The following is a 22,143-nucleotide window of genomic DNA, read 5'->3' as shown; positions in this document are numbered from 1 at the left end:
GGCACCCTTCCTCATCGGCTCACTCACCAGTTGTGTGAGGAAGTTGTCTTCCACGCACTCCAGGAACCTCCTAGACTGCTTCCTTTCTGCTGTATTGTACTTCCAGCAGATATCAGGGAGGTTGAAGTCTCCCATGAGGACAAGAGGTAGAGATCTAGAGAGTATCCCCAGCTGTTTATAGAAGAGCTCATCAGTTGTTTCTTCTTGGCTGGGTGGTCTGTAGCAGACTCCCATCACAATATCTGCCTTCTTGTGGGCTCCTCTGATTTTAACCCACAGGCACTCAGTCCCTTCCTCACCGTAACTGAGCTCTAGGGTATCGAAGCACTCTCTAATATTCTTAACTACTTTAAAAATTATTCTCCATAAACATAAAAAAACCCCATCAAGTAGATACAAGTTTTTCTCTTTTTAAGATGTCCTTCAGTTAGAGCAGCTGTCATCAGCAGCACTCAGCTTGGGGGTATTCAAGCTTCAAAGGGGAAAACCAGACTCATTTGAATGCTGAACAATAGTCAATTCTGGGATATTACATTTGCTTACACAAATATGAACTGGAGAAGTCAGTAACAGTACACAGTAGTCCCAATACTGATGAGAAAAAAAAAAAAAAGTCTAAATTTTGTTATAGAACAAAAATTCACTATTGCTGTCTTTTGTAGATATGAAGCCTAGTAAAAGTTCTCCCAACAACAAAATACCGGATACAATGTGAATACAATCTTGGATCTTCTTCAGGTTGGTGACATCATTTCTACCTGCAAAGTCCAGAAATTCCTTACTAATGAAGAGAGTGAAGAGCCAGAGAAGTTTACTTGTTGACAATGTAACCTCCAAAGCTTTATTCTCTCTCTCTCAAAAAAAAAAACCCCAAACTCAAACAAAAGAAAAAAAGCCACTTCAAGTACCAGCAATCCCTACTTGTCTCGTGTTGCATGAGAACATGTCTGCCAGGATTGGTATTGTGGAATTCCAAACAACGCATAGGAAGAATAGACAGCAGGCCAAGGCTGTCATGGGTCACCTCAATTTTATGCCTCTCTAATGCCTTTGTCCAGAAGCAAAAAAAATTTAACATCATCTTCATGTTGTCTGGAACTAACCCTTATGGAATTTGACACTGGGTTATAACGCACTTGTTTCACATGAAATCTGTGTAAGAAACATATACATCTTAGCTATATTTCCAGTCTAGCAATTAGTGTATGTAAAGGCTACCTAGAAACTGCCAGTGTTGCCCAGAACCGTGGAAATTACAACTCAGTTGAACAGACAAAAATCAGCTGATTAGTCCTCTGGTAGGCAAGCCTGCACTACTCTAGAATGATAAAGGAATTATCAAAATGACATTAACCTCTATAACTGAATGCAACGGCAGGCAGCTTAGTTAGTAGGTCAGCTCTATAAGATAACATTCCTTATCCTTGTTGTGGTCAAAAGATACAAAAAAGGTGACAGCTTCAATGTGTAAACTAGCCCTAGAATTAAGATTAACATGATCTTCTCACTTGTGGTCAGGCAACGCCTGGCTGCTCAGTGGTATAGCTGATCCTGGTCATTTCAGGATCAACTAACTTAATGAAGAATGAAGCATGTGTTGTCTGTCAAATATAATGTCAAGTTAGCAATTAGCTAAAAAGAAACTTTTGCAACCTCAGTCTTGAAGGAAAATGAAAAGTAGGTAAACACAAGAGTAACATACCTGTTCTGATGAATGCTTTTAATTTCACATTATTTCTGCAATCTCAAACATGTTTCAGCATGCAACTTGGGAAATGAGACTCACCTCAACTATACTAATCATATGAGGAAGCAGGCGATCCATTCGAACTTCCAGCAACATTACCAAAGCACGGCAAACATTTTTGCGTACTTCAGGCTCCTCATCACCAGCCAGCGCAAAAAGATTCTGTTGGAATGTAATACCAGTTGAAAAGTCTCAATTCATCTAGTTCAACTTGTATTTAAATTGACATTACTGGCAAACTAAAGTATGCATTCATGTACTTCTGTACTCTCCCACTCCATACCTCAGAATACCATAAATACCATATTATTTCATAAATACATACAGTTTAGCAAATAAACTCTTCAGACTCTCAATGTGTATTGTTACCCAGTGTTTTGGTCATGTGTACATTACACATGAACATTATTTCCTGAATTATTTTTTCCTCTAAGCATTAATGAAGTTCTGAAGCTAGAAAACTCCTTCAGTACATAACAGCAAATACTCTAGATAAGCAAAAACAAACAAACAAACAAACAAACAAATCATCCTTCTAAATCACATTTAGTAGTAGTATTCAGAGAGAGACATCATCCAGACTCAGCAACATGATGATACCTGTACTGAACTCTCCATCACAGATAAGTGACAGACTGCTGTCAGTACCTGAAGTGTCAAGGGCCTGATCAACGAGTTTATAACAATATAGGTGACCCATGGATGATTTGTATTGTATTGCTGTGTGTGCTGTTCAGTCTGTAACGTCTCATACTGCTATGATCAGTAGAATTGTGCTGTGCTATTCTTGGTGCAGAGAATATGAGAAAATGTGTCATGGTCAGCATTATCAGTAGAATTGGGCTGTGCCACCTTAATTGTAGCTTCTCCAGCATACACAGGATGAGAAAAAGAACATCAACACCCTGGATGACCAATCAGCATGAGCATGAACTCTGGGTGAAAGGAGAGGAACTGTGCAGACTTGTTGCACCTCAACAGCCCCCTTTAGTTTAAAGATAAGAGATATCCAGCTGCCTCCTTATCTCCTCTCATGGGGCCTTGGCCATGCTCCAAGAGGGGGGGGGCAATGAGCCACTGGGACCAGAAACTCCACGCTTTTAGAATGATGCAAGTTGTTTATTTAACGATAAAAGCTGGACCCTCTTGCAGTGACTTTGGTGACCTCACCTACAAGTGGACACACTGCATAGGACCCCCAATTGTCCAGACAGGCTCTCTGAATCCTCACTGCAACAGGGGCTCCCCAGTGACTGCAGATCTGGATGATGATGATATGGCAGTTGGTGATGTATCTTTCTTAATTATCAAACTTATTCTCTTGTAGCAATGATGAGATGTATTGCCTTGAAAGCTGTTGCCGTTAACTTGTTGTTAATCGCTACTGATCATTTGTTACCTTTCTTGTTGTAATAAGTTAAGTAAAACTTGATTTCACAGAGCATTCGAGAGTTTGAGCTTTTTATGCGGATTGCACTCTGTGTTTTGCACTTGGTAGTAAAACAGTACTTTTATGCAACAAGAGTTTCCTCTATTTATGAAAGGGAAGCATTTTTCAAAATACTATTTCTTGGGCTGTGAGAGTGCTTAGACTAATCTGAGCATAAGCATACAGAATGAACTTCAATCCATAGGGACTGAAGCTAAGAATGGGAAGCCAGCAATGTGGAGTTTTGGGGTAATGGTAGTTGCAAAACATTATTAAAAGTTCTTGAGAAATCACATGTGTAATTCGACTTAACCCTCCACAACCAAGAATGCACACTCACCTCAATAAAAGAATCTATGTGCAACATAAGAGCTTGAGTTCTGCTGATGATAAATTGATTGACACATGCAACAGCATGAGACCTACAAATGAAACAGTTATTATATAATTCTTTCATGACTTTAACATTTTTTACACTGTACATAGGCATCAAAGACATTAGGAAGCAAATCATATTGTCCAAGAATCTTCTAGGAGCAAGAGGGAACAAATCTGCACATCGATATTGTTACCAAGAAAAATTACTAAACCAAATTTTTCAGTACCATTTTATACTCCGCTATATTAACTGAATACTTTAAATTATTTATTAGATAAAAAACAGAGCAGGATGACTATGTCTGGCACATTTGTTCTGAACAGTATGTAAGGATATTCTTCTTCAGTATGATTACTGATCTTCTCTGATATTAACAATTCTATACAAGTCAATATGGTGAAATTCTAGTACCCTCTTCTTTGTTGCTAAATATCCAACTGCCTTTGCAATATTTTTAGTATTTAATGAGACCAATATACATCAGCAATATAGTTGTAGCTTAGAACAAATACACACTTGCATTAAGATACATACTAAAACACTTGTGGTAAAAACATACTTGAAGCAAAGAATTGATTCTTCTATTCCACTTCACGCAAAAACATTACTTACAAGTCTTTTCATTCTATGATACAAAAGCCAAATTACATAAGTTAAAGGTACAAGGCAAAGCTATGTTTAAAAGCCTTTGCAGATTCACTCAAGTATTTTACTAATGTAACTCCAAATATTTAGTTTGTTCAGGCATTTCTTGGAAAACAGCCTCATAAAGCATTCAAAAATTGTCTCTTGACAGATTTAAATATGAACTATTTTACTGACTTTACTAATATTTATTCTTCATACTTCAGCACTATGACCTGCAGCCCGGTTTCAGTACAGCAGGTGATCTGCTTTGAAGTTGAAGCAGGCTTAGCTATTTCAAAGCCACAAACATCACACCATACAAAAAGTGAAAGGCTCAGTTTAACATGATAAGGAAAAAAGGATGTTTTTTTCCATCTTTCCCAGCTCAAATGAAGTATTAGGCTTATCTTTCCACAAGTACAAGTTCATCCTTTGTTATATATTTTTCTTACTACACACCTATGTTAGGCAAGTTTTTAAATCTTATTTAAATCTTATCAGAAGTATACACAGTCTGACAATCCCCCGAGACTAATCCTGTAGCTGGGGAACGAAGATTGGGAGGGGAGAGACAGAGATGGGTATAGAACATGTTCTAATCTGTCACAGTGAGACAAGGTTCAGTTCGACCCCTTCACTCAATGCGAGTGGACACGGGTTCAGATAGACGTTTTCTTACCCTCAATCAGAAAATGTTGCTGTGCGCCAGCCCACAGCGCTTTCTCTGTGGTACAGTTTTTAGCTCATAACAACATCGCTGTGCTTCAGACCCCATCCTGTTCACCAGACCTGGCTCCCTCTTCATAGAATCATAGAATCACTAGGTTGGAAAGGACCCACTGGGTCATGGAGTCCAACCATTCCTAACGCTCCCTAAACCATGTCCCTCAGCACCTCATCCGCCCATCCCTTAAACACCTCCAGGGAAGGTGACTCCACCCCCTCCCTGGGCAGTCTCTGCCAGTGCCCAATGACCCTTTGAGATCAAGGGTATCGAAGCACTCCTTAACATAGAGGGCTACCCCGCTTCCTCTCCTACCCTTCCTGTCCTGCCTGAAGAGTTTATACCCCCACATGGCTGCACTCCAGTTATACGAGTCGTCCCACCATGTTTCCGTGATGGCAATGACATCGTAGTCACCTTGCCCTACAACAGCTTCCAACTCCTCCTTCTTATTGCCCATGCTGCATGCATTGGTGTAAATGCACTTCAGGTGGGCTGGCAAACCTTCAGCCCTCATAAAGGGAATAGAGCTCATTCCCAATTGACTGGTCCTTGGAGTAATTAATGCCACAGTGCCAGTTTCGTCCTTACTGTCCCCAGGTGTAATCACCCCCACTTGCTCTGTGGTGGCGTACTGGCGGTCCTCTCCAGCTCACCATCTCTCAGTCACTGGAGTCCCACTTCCAGGCTCACTCACGACTAGCCTGGTCTCGTCCTCCTCCCCCTTCACATCTAGTTTAAAGCTCTATTTAAGAGCCTAACTAGATTTGTAGTAAGAACTTTAGTCCCCCTAGGAGACAAGCATGTCCCATCCCTTGTAAGAAAGCCTGGGGGTGCGCGGGTCACCCCATGATCAAAGAACCCAAAGCCTTTCTCCTCACACCAGGCTCGGAGCCAGGCATTAATCAGCTGCTTCTCTTTGACCTCCTGTTCCTCATTCCTTAGCATTGGAATGGAACTCAACACTACTTGTGCCCCAGAGCCCTCCATCGTTCTCCCTAGAGTCCTGAAGTCTCTCTTAATGGCTTTCAGCTTTCTGCGCTGTAAGTCATCATTGCCTATTTGAAATATTACCAGAGGGTAATAATCCGTCTCTTTGACCAAGAAGGAAGTTTTCTAGTTACATCCTTCACTGATGCCCCCGGTAAGCAGCAGACCTCCCTGTGGAGCGGGTCGGTTCTGCAGACGAGTCCTTCTGTTCCTTTTAGAAGGGATTCCCCTAAGACAATCACTCTCCTCTTCTTATTTACTGAGGATGTTTTTATGGTCATCTGAGGATGGCGCAGTCTAGGGAATGTTTCTAGGCTGTAGAGAATGTTTCTAGGCTGAGAGGCTGAGGACTGATGGCAAAGAGACTGAATTATCCTCTCACCAGTCTAAATACAAAAGGTCTGATTGCCTCTAGGAGAGGAGGGTAAATTCAGAAAAACTTCAGAAGTTTTTTTCCCCATTTGAAGACACACAGGCTTTGCTTCAGGTGCTATAAATCAGGATACTGTAAGATTTATTTGTTTAGTACAAATCACCTCATCTGAGGATGGCACAGCCTAGGAAATGTTTCTATGCTGTGGGAGCCATCTTCTTCATCCTTGGAGATGGGTTCCACCTTCAGCGCTTCGTATTTGTTCCTCAGGGGGATCTGGCGGTTTGTTGTCTGGGTAGGGGGAGCAGGTTTCCTGCGCCAGGCAGGAACTTGCTGCCATTCCCCATCTCTTGTTTCCCCAATCTTGCAGTTTGCAAGTTTGATCTTCCTAAAGATCAAGTCGGTGCTCAAAGGAACCCATTTTCTGTGGGTAGAAGTGAAAGTCAAACCAGCAGAGATGCTCAGCAGCCTTTCAGAGAAAGATCTGTGGAATGGCTTTGGACATCGGCAGTGTCAGATGCCGCTGTGTGTCAACTCAGAAGGGAACTGTTTGGAAGGTGAGAGTAGTTGATTTGCTTAATTTGGTAAATAAATAGTTACAGGCAAAGTCTTGGGGTATTTGCATCAGACCTCGTATTCCTAGTTATACTCTTCTTTTAGTCTTCACCACCTACTACTGTTGTCAATAATTGCTGCCTCCAAGTTGTAGAATCTTTCAATATAATTTACAAAGAGGAGTTCAAAAGCACATTTCACAGAATCACACAGCATGGTTGAGGTTGGAAGGGTCCTCTGGAGGTCATCTGATTCAACCCCCAACTCAAGTAGTCACCTAAAGCAGCCTGCCCTGGACCATGTCCTGGTGGCTTTTGAATATCTCCAAGGATGGAGAGTCCACCACCTCTCTGTACAACCTGTTCCAGTCCTTGGTCACCCTCATAGTAAAAAGGTATTCCTTGATGTTAAGGCAGAACCTCCTGTGTTTCAGTTTGTGCCCATTGCCTTTGGCCCTATCACTGGGCACCACAGAAAAGAGCCTAGCTCAATCTTCTTTTCACCCTCCCTTCAGGTATTTATATACACTGATCAGACAGACAAACACACACCCTCTCCCTGAGCCTTCCCTTCTCCAGGCTGAACAGTCCCAGCTCAGAGATGCTCCAGTCCCTTCATCATCTCCATGGCCTCCGTTGGACTCTCTCCAGTATGTCCATGTCTCTCTTGTGCTGAGGAGCCCAGAACTGGACACAGGACTCCAGGTGTGGCCTCACATGGAGAGTGAGGGGATCACCTCCCATGCTGGCAACACTCCAGCCCAGGATACTATTCACCTTCCTTGTGGCAAGGTCACATTGCTGGCTCATTTATGAGTAAAAGATTGAGAAATATTAGCAATAACATGTTAATTTTGTAATTTTTCTTCTATCCTATAGTTCTGTTACTTTGGAGAGATTATTACTGTATTAAATTAAAAAGATGTTGAAGCCATTTAATTTGATCCAGATGAAAGATAAAGAGCTTTCTAAGTTTTGGTGCTGTTAAAGCAGAAAAATATTTTTCTTCAAGAACTTGACCTTGTTCTTACCAACAAGGAAGGGCTGGTGGGAAATGTGAAGTTCAAGGGCAGCCTTGGCTGCAGTGACCATGAAATGGTGGAGTTCAAGATCTTTAGGGAAGCAAGGAGGGTGCACAGCAAGCACACTGCCCTGGACTTCAGGAGAGCAGACTTTGGCCTCTTCAGGGATCTGCTTGGTAGAGTGCCATGGGATAAAGCCCTGGAGGGTAGGGGGGCCCAAGAAAGCTGGTTAATATTCAAGGATCCCCTCCTCCAAGCTCAGGAGCAACAAAGAGGAAGGCAGGCAAAACTGCCAGGAGCTCTGCATGGATGAACCAGGAGCTCCTGGACAAATTTAAACTCAAAAAGGAAGACCACAGAAGGTGGAAGGGCAGGTAGACTGGGAGGAATACAGAGAAATTGTCCGAACAGCCAGGGATCAGATCAAGAAAGCCAAAACCCAGATAGAATTAAATCTGGTCAGGTATGTCAAGGACAACAAGAAAAGCTTCTATAGGTACATCAGTGACAAAAGGAAGGCTAGGGAGAATGTGGGCCCTCTCCAGAAAGAAATAGGAGACCTGGTTGCCCAGGATTTGGAGAAGACTGAGGTACTCAACAACTTTTTTGCCTCAGCCTTCACCAGCAAAGGCACAAGCCACACCACCCAAAGTTGCAGAAGGCAAAGGCAGGGACTGGGAGATGGAAGAACTGCCCTCTGTAGGAGAGTTGTCAGCTGCAAGACCATCTAAGGAACCTGAAGATGCACAAGTCCATGGGACCTTATGAGATGCATCCGCGGGTCCTGAGGGAACTGGCAGACAAAGTTTCTAAGCCACTGTCCATCATATTTGAGAAGTTGTGGTAGTGCAGTGAAGTCCCCGCTGACTGGAAAAGGGGAAACATAACCCCCACTTTTGAAAAAGGAAAAGAGGAAGACCCGGGGAACTCCAGGCTGGTCAGTCTCACCTCTGTGCTGGCAAGATCATGGAGCAGATCCTCCTGGAAACTGATGAGGCACATGGAAAATAAGGAGGTGACTGGTGACAGCCAACATGGCTTCACTGAGGGCAAATTGTGCCTGACAAATTTGGTGGCTTTCTATGATGGGGCTACAAAATTGGTGGATAAGGGAAGAGCAACTAACATCATCTAGCTGGACTTGTGCAAAGCATTTGACACTGTCCCACACCACATTCTTTTCTCCAAATTGGAGAGACATGGATTTGATGGATAGACCACTTGGAGCATAACGGATTGGCTGGAAAGTTGCACTCAAAGAGTTGTGGTCAATGGCTCAATGTCCAAATGGAGACCAGTGATGACTGGCATTCCTCGGGGGTCAGTATTGGCACCGGTGGTGGTCAACATGTTTGTCACAGACATGGACAGTAGGATCAAGGGCACCCTCAGCAAGTTTGCCAATGACACCAAGCTGTGTGGTGCAGTCAGTGCGCTGGAGGGAATGGATGCCATCCAGAGGGACCTGGAAAGGCTGGAGAGGTGGGGCTGTGCGAACCTCATGGAGTTCAACAAAGCCAAGGGCAAGGTCCTGCACCTGGGTTGGGGCAATCCCAAGCACAAATACAGGCTGGGCAGAGAATGGATTGAGTGTAGCCCTGAGGAGAAGGACTTGGGGTGCTGGTGGATGAGAAGCTCAACAGGAGCCGGCAACGTGCGCTCGCAGCCCTGCAAGTCAACTGTGGTCTGGGCTGCATCAGAAGTGTGACCAGCAGAGCAAGGGAGGGGATTCTGCCCCTCTACTATTGTGAGACCTCACCTGGAGCCCTGCATCCAGTTCTGGAGTCCTCAGCATAAGAAGGACATAGAGCTGCTTGAGTGAGTCCAGATAAGGCCATGAAGATGTTTACCTCCCCTATGAGGACAGGCTGAGGGAGTTGGGGTTGTTCATCCTGGAGAAGAGAAGGCTCTGGGGAGACCTTAAAGCAGCTTCCAGTACTGAAAGGGGCTCTGGGAAAGCTGGGGAGGGTCTCTTGATCAGGGGGTGCAGGGACAAGACAAGGGGAACGGTTTTCAGCTGAAAGAGGGGAAATTGAGATGAGCTCTCAGGGAGAAATGTTCTCCTGGGAGAGTGGTGAGGCCCTGGTCCAGGTTGCCCAGAGCAGTAGTGGCTGCCTCATCCCTGGAGGGGTTGTTCAAGGCCAGGTTGGATGGGGCTTGGAGCCCCTGATCCAGTGGGAGGTGTCCCTGCCCATGGCAGGAGGTGGAACCAGATGGGCTTTGAGGTCCCTTCCAACCCAAAGCATTCCAGGATTCTAACTCAGAAACTATTAAAAGAAAACATTGTTTTTACTCTCCCATTTCTGCAGTCCTTAGGAAACGAATGCAAGATAATTCTTTCTAATTGGAAGATGAAATTGTAAGCACATCACTGAAATTTTCATAATAATACACAAAATCTTAAAAGAAACAGTTTGATTTTCAAAGTCAGACAGCTTCTAGATTGGAATATGTATAAAGAGTTGAGACTGATCTATTAAGTAAGTAGATAAGCATAGAAATTCCTGATGCATGAATTCTCTGTGTATTCTCACCTTTGCAAATGCGGGATCATTTAAAAAAAATAAACATGTTTTATTTCGTAGATCAGTTTATCAACCTTGCTGCTCACATAAATAAATTTTTAAGAGGTAACTTAAGTACAACTCCTAAACCTACCTTATTTTTGGACTGCTGTGCTTGAAGAATTGCAAGAATTTAGGTATCATGATATTGAGTGGTCGGTCCAATACATCGCTATCTAAAATTTCAGCAGAATCTTCACATATTTTCTGAAGAGCACCAAATGCACCCTGTTTAAAAATAATAATTAAAAAAAAAAACCCCGTCCTTTTACATTTTGAAGAAAGCAATGTTTCAGGTGTTGTACAGAACAGCTAATTTTAGCAGGCCACCACAGTAAATGTAGATAATTAACAAAGTAAATGCAGTTAACTAAATATGGAGTTAAATTAAAACATCTTTAAAAACTTTTTATTTAAGCACTTTATACTGTCATCTGTAAGCTCTCAAGTTGAATGAGTCTATAATAAAGAAGTGGTAATTTCAATTTTAGCATTCAACGCTCATTTATTCAATTGTATTTTTAAAAATCCTTAAAAGCAAGATAAATGACAAATTTGCAGAAGCATCCAGTTTAATTTCATATATGATTTTATTTCTTTTAATGATTTGTTATGGTTAATAATTTAAGTTTCATTCTCAAGTGGGTTTTTTTTTTTCTTTTTCTTAACAAAGCAGCACTAAAACACTACATAACCGTGACATCTTGGACCAGTCATATCTCTAATGATTGTTACATACAAAATGCTTTGCACAGTTATGGAAACAGCATTAAGTAATTACAATTGTGTGATCATAGGTTTTTTTTTTAAAAAAAAAAATAATCAGACAAGACTTCTTTTTCCTCACACCTTAAAACAGTTGAGCTGCTATTTATTTTCCTTCATAAACACTGAACAAAAAAAGTTCATTTTACAGTAGCCTGATATAGCAGTAACAGATCACATTTCCAGATTGAGTAATAAGAAGAATGAACAATGTTACTTTTAAGTAAGAGAAAATCAAAGGTCAACTTGATCATGCCTAAGATTGGGCATCACAAATTGGTAACTTTAATACACTTCTCAGCTGAGATGCTATGACTACTCATCTACAGTCTTATTCTGCTTTTATGCAAAGAAAATTAATTCATTTGAATGAATACTAAGAACATGGAATGCAAGTATAATAAAAAGTATCAAATTTGAGCCACTGTTCTCCGAAAAGATTCTATATGTGCATATACACACATATACACACTATACATATGTATAGTATCCATGAAGAGACAAAATAAAAATCAAATTTAGATGATAATCCATTTCAAAATAAGTCTCCTTACCTCACAGGTATTGTAATCTTCAGAATCCAACAGGCTGCAAAGCTTTGGTAAGAGTTCAGGCCAATTCTGTAATTCCCCTTTTGAAGCAATAGTTGTTATCAGAATGCCTAAGTGAATCAGAGGAATAAAAGAAATGAGATCTCATTTCTTCACACCAATTTTTCTCATTTTACTCCTCTCAAAGATCTAAGGAGTTAAGAAATTTCTTGTTTTATTAAGAGCTGATAGGCATAAAAAGAGGAAGTACATTTAATTACAAACAGTACTTGAAGGGCTTTGAAATGCAAAAGCAGGTTGTTTCTTCCTCCTACCATGAAGGGCGGATGTGGTAAGTCAAGCACAAAAGTAATTCCAATTAAGTAAATAATCATGCCCAAACACTGCAGGGCAGGTTCTGCTCTAAGTTTACTAAAAACTGTACAAATCTTGACCTCCAGTAAAAACAGAGTATCCACCTCAAATCACCTCCTCTTTATTATGATACAAAAGCATGAACATGGGAAGTTGTCAATCAATAAACTTATAAGCCAATGGTAAATTATGTGTTCAGAACTTTACTATGTTTACACAAAACATCAAGGACACATTATAAGACTAAGATACCTACTAAGAGCTTACATACTATTGCAGATCATCCAGTGATCAGCTGAAGGGGTTGGCTGATTCAGATCTAGCAAACAGATAGGATGGCCCAAAGAGTCACTAATTCTATTTCCAGCACATACAGAAATCCCAGGAAAAAACAATTAGGTGACAGGAATGGGGAAGGCTGCTTATAAACTAGGACTGACTATGAGTCCATTTTGCCTCAACTATTAATCTCCCAAGTGACAAGTGATTTTTCATTGAGCTAAACACCATATAACATTTCACTCCAAATAAAAAGGAAAAAAAATCTTATTAAATATACAAGAATACAGGACACTACAGAGCAAGGATATTCTGTGCAAGACACAAGGATATTTTGCATTGTGTTTCCTTTGATGCAATAAAGGCTGGAGAACCCAAGAAGACAAAGGGCAAAAATGAAGACAGAGGTAAAATAATTTTACAGCTCCAGAAATAGTTTGTATCCAGTTGTCTTCATAATTGCAACTGAACAGAAAAGATTCACAAAAGCCTATGGAGATCTATGGAGTCTTAAACACTATTTCTTCTGAATATTATGATCTTGCAAAGAATATCAGATGCATTAACAGAAAATACATTTTTTATTGTTGCTGGATCTTAATGATCTGTATTTAAAAAAAAATTAAACTGAACTTCATAAACAGAACAAAATAAATGGATGTTCTTGCCTCCTAGACAAAGCACTTAAATTGCAAAATTATCTCCCTGACTTAGGTTTGACACAGGTTTGTAGAATTAACACAACTTGAGAAACAAAATTAAAGAGTGAAATTCCTAGAACTACTCTGGACCAACATGTGAGAGAAGTCATAAGCCTTAAACAGGTTAGTAGTTCTGGAAAACAGCTGGTTTAAAAAACTTTCCAAGATCCCAGAAGTTTTCAGAAGATGACAAATGGTCTGTCTGTAATTGTAATATGTGCAAGCTTTCACAGCTAAACTGAAGACTATTTGAAAACTACTTTAAGCATTCTTCAAAAAGGCTTATCCTAGATAGCAACAGGATAACCTAGGAGAAGACACTTCCAAATGTGCAGGCAAGAAGCAACTTGAAGCCATCATCCCCTTGCAGAGACACATGCAGTTCAGATCATACATGTCATCATGAGCTTTCTGTTAAGGTCTGCAGAAAACCCATTTAATGAGCTAGTTTCCTTTTTTAAAAAAAAAAAAAATGATGAAGAGACACTTTGGCAGGGACAAAATTAAATAAATAAATAAATATCAGACTATCAAGAACTTAAAGAGGCAAAGAGCAATAGGTACAACATTTGAAGCTTTGCAAAAGGTTTTAAGAATGATGTGGAAACAGCCATATAAAATTAAGTTTTAGGCACTGCATCAGAGATAATAAATAATGGTCCATTGTTGGACATGGCGCATATATATATACACAAATGATATACATATATATTGTTAAAGTATTGTACACTCAAATTTTAAAGTAGTGAATTAGCTTAAGTAACAATTTTTAGCCAGCTTGCAGTGAAAAAGTACGTGACTGTTTGTACTTAACTCGGCAGATAACAGGCAGGGAATTGGATAAAAAATAGTAGAAAAGCAGTTGGAACTGCCTGGTATTTACAAGACCTTGAAGCAGAGCCCAAGGAGCAGACAGAAAAGCAACATTATCTAGAAATAAGTAAAAATAACACAAATATTTATGTTGTAGAAGTGTACTAAAACACAGTACTTAAGAAATCAGATATCCATGCAACAAAGACACTTCTAGATGATGTCTGATCACCCCACTTAATCTACAGTTTTCTGACAGAAGGTATTTAAAAAAGAGAAACTCATTATGTTAATGTGTGTCACATGGTATAATGATTACCTGAAGGGGTGTGAATATGGGGGACAAAGGAAATTAGCTAACAGAAGCAAACTTTTACCTTGTTCTTCATTTTAGGTATAAAAATTGGCAGCAAGCTGAATTTCAGTAGAGTCAAGTAAACTTATGTTCAGTCATATTTCAAGCAATACAAACTGAATTGCTATATATCAGTTTTAAGAGAATAGGAAGCAAAAATAAGTATGACTTTCATATATTCCCAGTGAAGATTAAGATCAGCATCAAAACATGGTGTAGTGGCAATTATCAGAGGCAAACAGTTTTAGGAGTTTAATAAAGTCTCACTAGTGCAGCTGTCACATATCAGTAACATTTTTATGTGCAGAAAACAACAATAAGAGTAAACTTACCTACAGTAGCTCTAATTAAGGGGGAGGAATCACCAATGTTGTTAAGACATTCACTTTTAATGAAGTCAGTTACCCCATTTGGAAAGTTGTGAAAATGTGCTTTTACATTATTCTTTAAGATAAGACCACTCAAGGAACGCGTCGGTTCATCTGCAACAGAAAATAATTACATTCAAACTTCACAGAATCACAGAATGTCCTGAGTTGGAAGGGACCCACAAAGATCATCCAGTCCAACTCCTGTCCCTGCAAAGGACACCCCAATATTCACACTGTGGGTCTGAGGGCTTTGGCCAAACACTTCTGGAATATTGCCAGGCTTGGTGCTGTGACTGCTTCCCTGGGAGCTGTTCCAGTGCTCCACCACCCTCTGGGGGAAGAACCTTTTCCTAATGTCCAACCTAACCCTGCCCTGGCACTTCCATCAGCTCGTAGGATAAAGCAGATTTCCAGAACAACACAACAAGATCAAAGCTTAAAGTGAGAGATATTACTCTCTATTTTCTTATCTCTCCTTCCAAATACACCTGTCAATTCACGTAAAAAAGTTTTTTAGTCTCAGAATTCACTATTTCTATCTATGAGTGGGGAGGCTGACGCTCCAGAGCTACCCTCCAGGAAGACCTGGACAGGCTGGAAGAGCGGGACAACAAGAACATTATAAAGTTCAACAAGGACAAGTGTAAGGTCTTGTACCTGGGAAAACATAACCCTGGAGTGCAGCACAGGCTGGGATCCACTCAGCTGGGAAGCAGCTCTGTGGAAAGGGATCTTGGTGTCCTGGTGGCCAACAAGCTCAACATGAGTGAACAGTGTGCTGCTGCAACACAGAAAGCCAGCGGGCTGCTAGGGTGCATCAACAAGGGCATCACCAGCAGAGATAAAGAAGTCATCATCTCACTCTACTCAGCGCTTGTCAGGCCACACTTGGAATACTGTGTTCAGTTTTGATCCCTGCTATACAAAAAAAGATGTAGCCAGGCTGAAGAGGGTCCAGAGAAGGGCCACTGAGATGATCAGAGGACTGGGAAACATTCCATACAAGGTAAGTTTGAGAGAGCTGGGTTTGTTCAGCCTTGAGAGGAGAAGGCTTAGAGGAGACCTTATCACCATGTACCACTACATAAAGGGTGTCTGCCAAGAGGATGGAGATGCCCTTTTTACAAGGAGTCATGTGGAAAAGACATGGGGTAATGGGTAGAAGTTGCTCCTGGGGAGATTCTGATTGGATTCCAGAAGAAAATGTTTCCCCATGAGAACCGTTAAACACTGGAGTAATCTCCCCAGGGCAGCGGTGGATTCCTCTGCACCGGACACTTTTAAGGCTCAGCTCAACAGGGTGTCGGGCCATCTCATTCAAACTATAGATCACCTAAAAGGTTGGACCAGATAATGCTTGAGGTCCCTTCCAACCTGGCATTCTATGATTCTATCTATTCAAAGTTAGAATATCAGTATTGCAAATTCTACATTTTAAGAAAGTTTTGTAGAGATAAAAGCAAGGAATAGAATTGAATTCCTGGGATATAGAAGACTCATGAAAGAGATAGTCAAAGACATTAAGACATTCTAATTATACTGACAAGTTTCTGTAGCCCTATTACTGTATGAAATAGAAGACAATCCAGCTTTCACCATAGTAAGACTTAGAAATGAGGTAGGGACTACACAGTAAGTCCACTGCCCCCTACTCCCACAAAAATACAGTGTTCAATTTTTCTGCAAAATAAAGTACTGTACTTCCTTCAGATACCAGCTTTCTATTACTCTGTTAAATTAATAATTAGAGAAGAAAGAAAGGCTTTAAACAATGTTAACAGTTAAAGTGTTATATAGCATGAAACATAAGGAAAAAGCCACCAGAACTGACCTAAACAGAGTAATAATTTAAGTTTAGGCAACAGTTTGAGTTCTCTTCAATGAGCTCTTCTTGCCTACAAATTCCTCTAAATTATTGAGACAAGGGGAGAAGCGGAAAAAGAACAGCCTAGATTTTTCAGTTATACTGAAGCAAGCTCCCGTTTAGTTCTTCAACCAAGGGCATGAGTAACTTCGTATTACTTCTGAAACATGCTGAAAGTGAAATCTGGATGTTCAACATAGAAAAGTTTACATTATAGCATAAGAAAATTTAAATTTACAGTTTATGGCAATCCTAATCAGCACATGGAGCTAATTTTAATTAGCATTTTAGACACTTGTTTGTTTTTTTTATGAAGCTGATGTGGTTTAACCCTGGCTGGCAGCTCAGCCCCATAGCCACTCATTCACTCACTCCCCCCACAGTGGGATGGGGAAGAGAATCGGAAGGGTAAAAGTGAGAAAACTGTGGGTTGAGATAAAGACAGTTTAATAGGGAAAGCAAAAGCCGTGCACATGAGCAAAGCAAAACATGGAATTCATTCGCTGCTTCCCATTGGCAGGCAGGTGTTCAGCCATTCCCAGGAAAGCAGGACTCCATCATGCGTAACAGTGACTTTGGAAGACAAACACCATCACTCCGAATGTCCCCCTTCCTTCTCCTTCCCCAGCTTTTAGTGCTGAGCGTGACATCCTATGGTGTGGAATATCCCTTTGGTCAGCTGGGGTCAGCTGTCCCGGCTGTGTCCCCTCCCAGCTCCTTGTGCACCCCAGCGTGCTCGCGGGTGGGGTGAGGAGCAGGAAAGGCCTTGGCTCTGTGTGAGCACTGCTCAGCGAGAGCTGAAACATCCCTGTGTTATCAACACTCTTCCCAGGACAAATCCAAACCAGCACCATACCAGCTACCACAGAGAAAATTCACTCTCTCACAGCCAAAACCAGAACAGAAGCCCTAATTTGGGCAAGTAGTAAGGATTTTCAAAGTTCCTTTGCACCAAGAGCTACAGTTTACACATAGATCTATTCTAGGCCTTCAAAACTATTAACATCCCATCAGAAATATAAGCAAAATAAGAGATATAACATTCAAATATAAATTATTTTAAAACGAAAAGTTACTGCATCGCAACACCAGGGCTCTCAGTACACCCATGATGACTGACTGAGGGCCATTAAAATACTTTTTATCGTGATCTGTACTAGCTAGAACAGAAACAGCACTTTTAAGAAGAAAGGGTTCTGTTAAAATTCATTTTAATCAACTGATTTTGAGCTACAAAATCAGAATGCTATGTTTTAGTTGGAGTAGAAATTGTATCAGGCCTAACCCGGGTGGAAGCAGTTACCAGGGCAACTGGAGACAATGCTATAAAGGCATTGAAATGTTTGTTTAGTTACTTACTGAAACCCCAATCAATCCAAACAGATAACAGCACCCACTTCACTGCTGGAGTGGTGCAGGAATGGGCTAAGGGAAAAGGGTATTCCCCTTTCCATAGGTATTCCACACCTCATATTATCCTGAGGCAAATGGGATAGCAGAGAGAACCAACAGCCTATTAAAGTGAATTTTAAAACCGCAGTCACCCAACTGGACCATTTGGTTGCCTGAAGCAGTAACCCAGGCAAATAATCATTGGGGAGTTATTGGATGCCCTCGGCTTAATGCTTTCTGCCTACAGCCTTCATCTCTACTCCCTGAGAAGGGAGAGATGTGGGGGAATGTAAAAACACCACATCAGCCAGGACAACTGATATTGGCAGAATTGCCAAAAGTTGGGAAGGTTCCCCTAATTTAAAAAAACCCATTGAATACATATACCTGGATAGCCGCTGATGCCCATGGAAAGGATCACAAAATTAATACCCAGTGGACTGTACCTTCTTTTTAAATCATTAATTGCTGGTTCCAACTGAATTGAGCATTTGTCGTTTTGTTTGTTTTTCAGATATTCCAAGAGGAGTGGTTCTTACTGATGAAAGAAGACACATATCGATACCAATATTAGGTTTTGTAATAGAGCATATCACTGATAAGCTTCCCCTCCTCCTTTTTTCCATTATAAAAATCAGTTTTCTTTTTATTTTTCAACGTCTTTTAAAGGTTTATTACAGATTTATTATCAAAATTATGTTATTAATCTAAAAGTAGATTGTCATTTTTCTTTATCATTTTAATTTTGTTAGTTTTCCTGTTTTCCTTATGGCAGTGAAACCAGAATGGTATGGATAATCTTAGTCAGCTCTGTGCAGAATTCTGCCATGAAATGGCCGTAGTCTCAAGTCCATATCGAATATACAGCAAGTATGGGAATACATTCCAGTGATATAAGCCTGAATTTGGCTACTGTGATTTTACATGGAACTGAAATATAAGCAGAACACAAGCCAGGGTGGGACAAAGAAGAATAGATTCCGCTTTTAATGAGAAAAATTGGAGAAGAAATTGAAGCAGGATGTAGAGTAATTAATGGATCCACATATGACAAAGCCTCTATAGTTACAGTATCTGGTAGTATAGTCAACCCAAAAGAAAAGGCTACCAGATGTTTTATCACCGAACAATGGGATCGTTGGCACAATTTCACCTTAGTTAAACCAGTTTCTGTGGTATGCCTTTGGCACCATCGAACCTAGGACTAACATTTAGATTTAAAATGAATGCTGTCAAATCCGATCTAAATGACCTGTTTGAAGTACCAGGTGAAAATTTCCAGGGAGGATGTGAAATAGATATCCTAAGCAATCCACAAATTCTTTTTAATTGGACCACATTGAAGTGACAGGGCCTGATGGACAGGCCTGAAACAATATGGATGACCCATGGATGATTTGTGTTGCATTGCTACGTGCACTGTTCAGTCTGCAACGTCTCACATTGCTATCATCAATAGAGTTGTACTGTGTTATTCTTAATACATAAGAGTGTGAGAAAATGTTTTATTATCAGTGTGATTGTGCTATACTTGGTGCAAGAAAGTGTGAGAAAGAGAGGCAGTGAGCAGCTGGGGCCAGAGACCCTGCGGTTTTGGGGTGATGCAAGTTGCTTGTTCAATGGTATAAAAGCTAAGCCCCTCGCAGCAATGGTCGGAGACCTCACCCACAAGTGCACGCACTGTATGGGGACTCCAATTGCTGGGACAGCCTCTTCAGATTCTCGCTGCAAAAAAAAGGGACTCCCTGGCGACTGCGGATATGGATGATGATAAAGCAATTGGTGATGTATCTTTCTTAATTAATATACTTCTTCTCTTACGGTAATGATGTCAAAGGCTTCACTGAAGCAGGTCACCTCGTCACAGAAGGTGATCAGGTTAGTTTGGCAGGACCTGCCTTTCCTAAACCCATGCTGAGTGGGCCTGATCCCGTGGTTGTCCCGTGTGTGCTGTGTGATGACGCTCAAGATGACCTGCTCCATGCCCTTCCCTGGCACTGAGGTCAGACTGACAGGCCTGGAGTTCCCTGGATCCTCCCTCCAGCCCTTCTTGTAAATGGGTGTAACATCTGAACATGAGCCAGCAGTGTGCCCAGGTGGCCAAGAAGGCCAATGGCATCTTGGCTTGTATCAGAAACGGTGTGACCAGCAGGTCCAGGGAGGTTATTCTCCCTTTGTACTCGGCACTGGTGAGACCACACCTTGAGTACTGTGTTCAGTTCTGGGCCCCTCACCACAAGAAGGATGTTGAGGCTCTGGAGCATGTCCAGAGAAGAGCAACGAAGCTGGTGAGGGGGCTGGAGAACGTCTGACGAGGAGCGGCTGAGAGAGCTGTGGTTGTTTAGCCTGGAGAATAGGAGGCTGAGGGGAGACCTTATTGCTCTCTACAACTACCTGAAAGGAGGTTGTGGAGAGGAGGGAGCTGGCCTCTTCTCCCAAGTGACAGGGGACAGGACAAGGGGGAATGGACTCAATCTCTGCCAGGGGAGGTTCAGGCTGGACATCAGGAAAAAATTTTTCACGGAAAGGATCATTGGGCACTGGCAGAGGCCGCCCAGGGAGGGGGTGGAGTCACCTTCCCTGGAGGTGTTTAAGGGATGGGTGGATGAGGTGCTGAGGGGCATGGTTTAGGGAGTGTTAGGAATGGTTATGATCCATTGGGTCCTTTCCAACCTAGTGATTCTATGATTCTATCTGCCAGCCTCCAGTCCAATGGAACTTCCCCGGTCATCCAGGACTGCTCAGAGATGATGGAAAGGGTTTTGGTGAGCACCTCTGCCACCTCCGTCACTACCCTTGGGTGGATCCCATCTGGCCCCACAGCCTTGTGAATGTCTAATGGCCGAGCAGGTCTCTACCCATTTCCTCTTGGATCACGGGAGCTTTGTTCTGCTCCCAGTCCCTGGCTTCTGGCTCAGGGGGCTGGGTACCCAGAGAACATCTGACCCTGTAGAAACGTTTTATATTAATGAAGGCCACAATGCCCTTGAAGGACCATGAACAGTGCAGTAAGAGGAAACAATGGATAGCAACAGTAAGCTATGGCTGTATACCCAGAAGCTGAGAGGGAGGTGTATGTTAGAAAAGTAGAAATCATGATAACTTAGGGGAAAAGCATATAAAATATGCAAAGCTAATTAACCAAGTAAGCATTTGATCTAGGCGCGTGGACAGTAGCAACTAACCAATAGTAGTATAAACTTATACGTGTGAACAGTTGTTTGTAACCAATCAAATGATGCCAAGTTTTAGATGCAACATAACATTGTGTATATAAGGAGCTCGCTAAGAGCAATAAAGGTCTCCGATTTCCATCCCTACAGAGTCCGTCTCGTCCTTCATTCCTGCAAATGGTGACCCGACGTGATAGCGCCATCGTGTGGTTATTGAGATCTACAACTGCTCCGAGCAGCCGGCAGGAACCCCGACTCAACTCAGAATCGTCAGCTGGACTGCGGTTCTTCGCAAACCCCGGGACATTACCTATCATAAAAGGTGAGGAGTTGGGAAGACATGGGGCAGGGGGCATCATCGGAACAAGAGGCAATCGCAAAACTCCTGCTCCAACTTCTCCTAAAGAAAGGAGTCAATTATGATGGGACTAAAGTGCGCATTCTATTAAAATGGCTCTGTAATAATGGCGCCCCGACAGATGCAGCACTTGTCTTCAATCCAAGATATCGGATGTTTAAGCATATTTTGAAAAGGAAATTGACAGAAGAAAAGGCAATAGTAAAGACGTTTAAGCATATTTTGAAAGGGAAAGGAGTTCATGATGAAGAACATAAACTGGAATTACTAGCATCGTTAAGGAGTAAGAATGTGCCCGTGGAATCACCGCGTGTTTTTGACATTGGGACTTGGAAGGAGGCTGGTGAATTACTGTTTGAACATGCCATAAAGGGAGATTTAAATGCTACCCATGTATTAATATAATGGCAATTGCTATACAAAACACCAAAAGATTTTAAAGCACAACAAGATCTAGCAGAGGCTAGTGCCTTAAATAATCCTGACCCTCCTGGTCCAGTATTGAAGGACCTAAAGGCGACTTCTAAAAGGACTTCAAGGAAAATAAAAAAGTGATCACCATTGTGGAGTGATTCTGAGGATGAGGAAGCTGATAAGAAACAATCATATCCAACTAAAGACAGGACTTATAAGAGTCCCTTTGAACTTGCGAGCGAATCCGAGCCACAGTGTAAAGGCAAACGATTAACTGTAGTATAATCCTCTGCCCCACCTCTTTCTGATGTAAGATCTCCACTGAATATCACTAATCCACTCCT

General features: G+C 41.6%; 1 protein-coding gene across 1 annotated transcript in view; it reads right to left on the bottom strand.

The window, feature by feature from the left end:
• Positions 1-21,383, bottom strand: part of LOC128850235 (transportin-1-like) — a 52,478-nt gene extending 31,095 nt beyond the window's left edge. Inside the window, exons 1-6 of the mRNA XM_054053228.1 lie at positions 21,176-21,383; positions 14,560-14,709; positions 11,729-11,835; positions 10,504-10,637; positions 3,517-3,598; positions 1,787-1,909 (exon numbers count right to left, since the gene is read on the bottom strand). Of these exons, the coding sequence (XP_053909203.1) occupies positions 1,787-1,909; positions 3,517-3,598; positions 10,504-10,637; positions 11,729-11,835; positions 14,560-14,709; positions 21,176-21,383 (804 nt within the window). The remainder of the gene's footprint in view (positions 1-1,786; positions 1,910-3,516; positions 3,599-10,503; positions 10,638-11,728; positions 11,836-14,559; positions 14,710-21,175) is intronic.
• Positions 21,384-22,143: the final 760 nt, after the last annotated feature.

The sequence above is a fragment of the Cuculus canorus genome, chromosome W (genome assembly GCF_017976375.1).
Source record: "Cuculus canorus isolate bCucCan1 chromosome W, bCucCan1.pri, whole genome shotgun sequence".
NCBI classification, from domain to species: Eukaryota; Metazoa; Chordata; class Aves; order Cuculiformes; family Cuculidae; genus Cuculus; species Cuculus canorus.
Note: the sequence above shows the minus strand (reverse complement) of the source record. Positions and strands in the feature narration are given on the sequence as shown.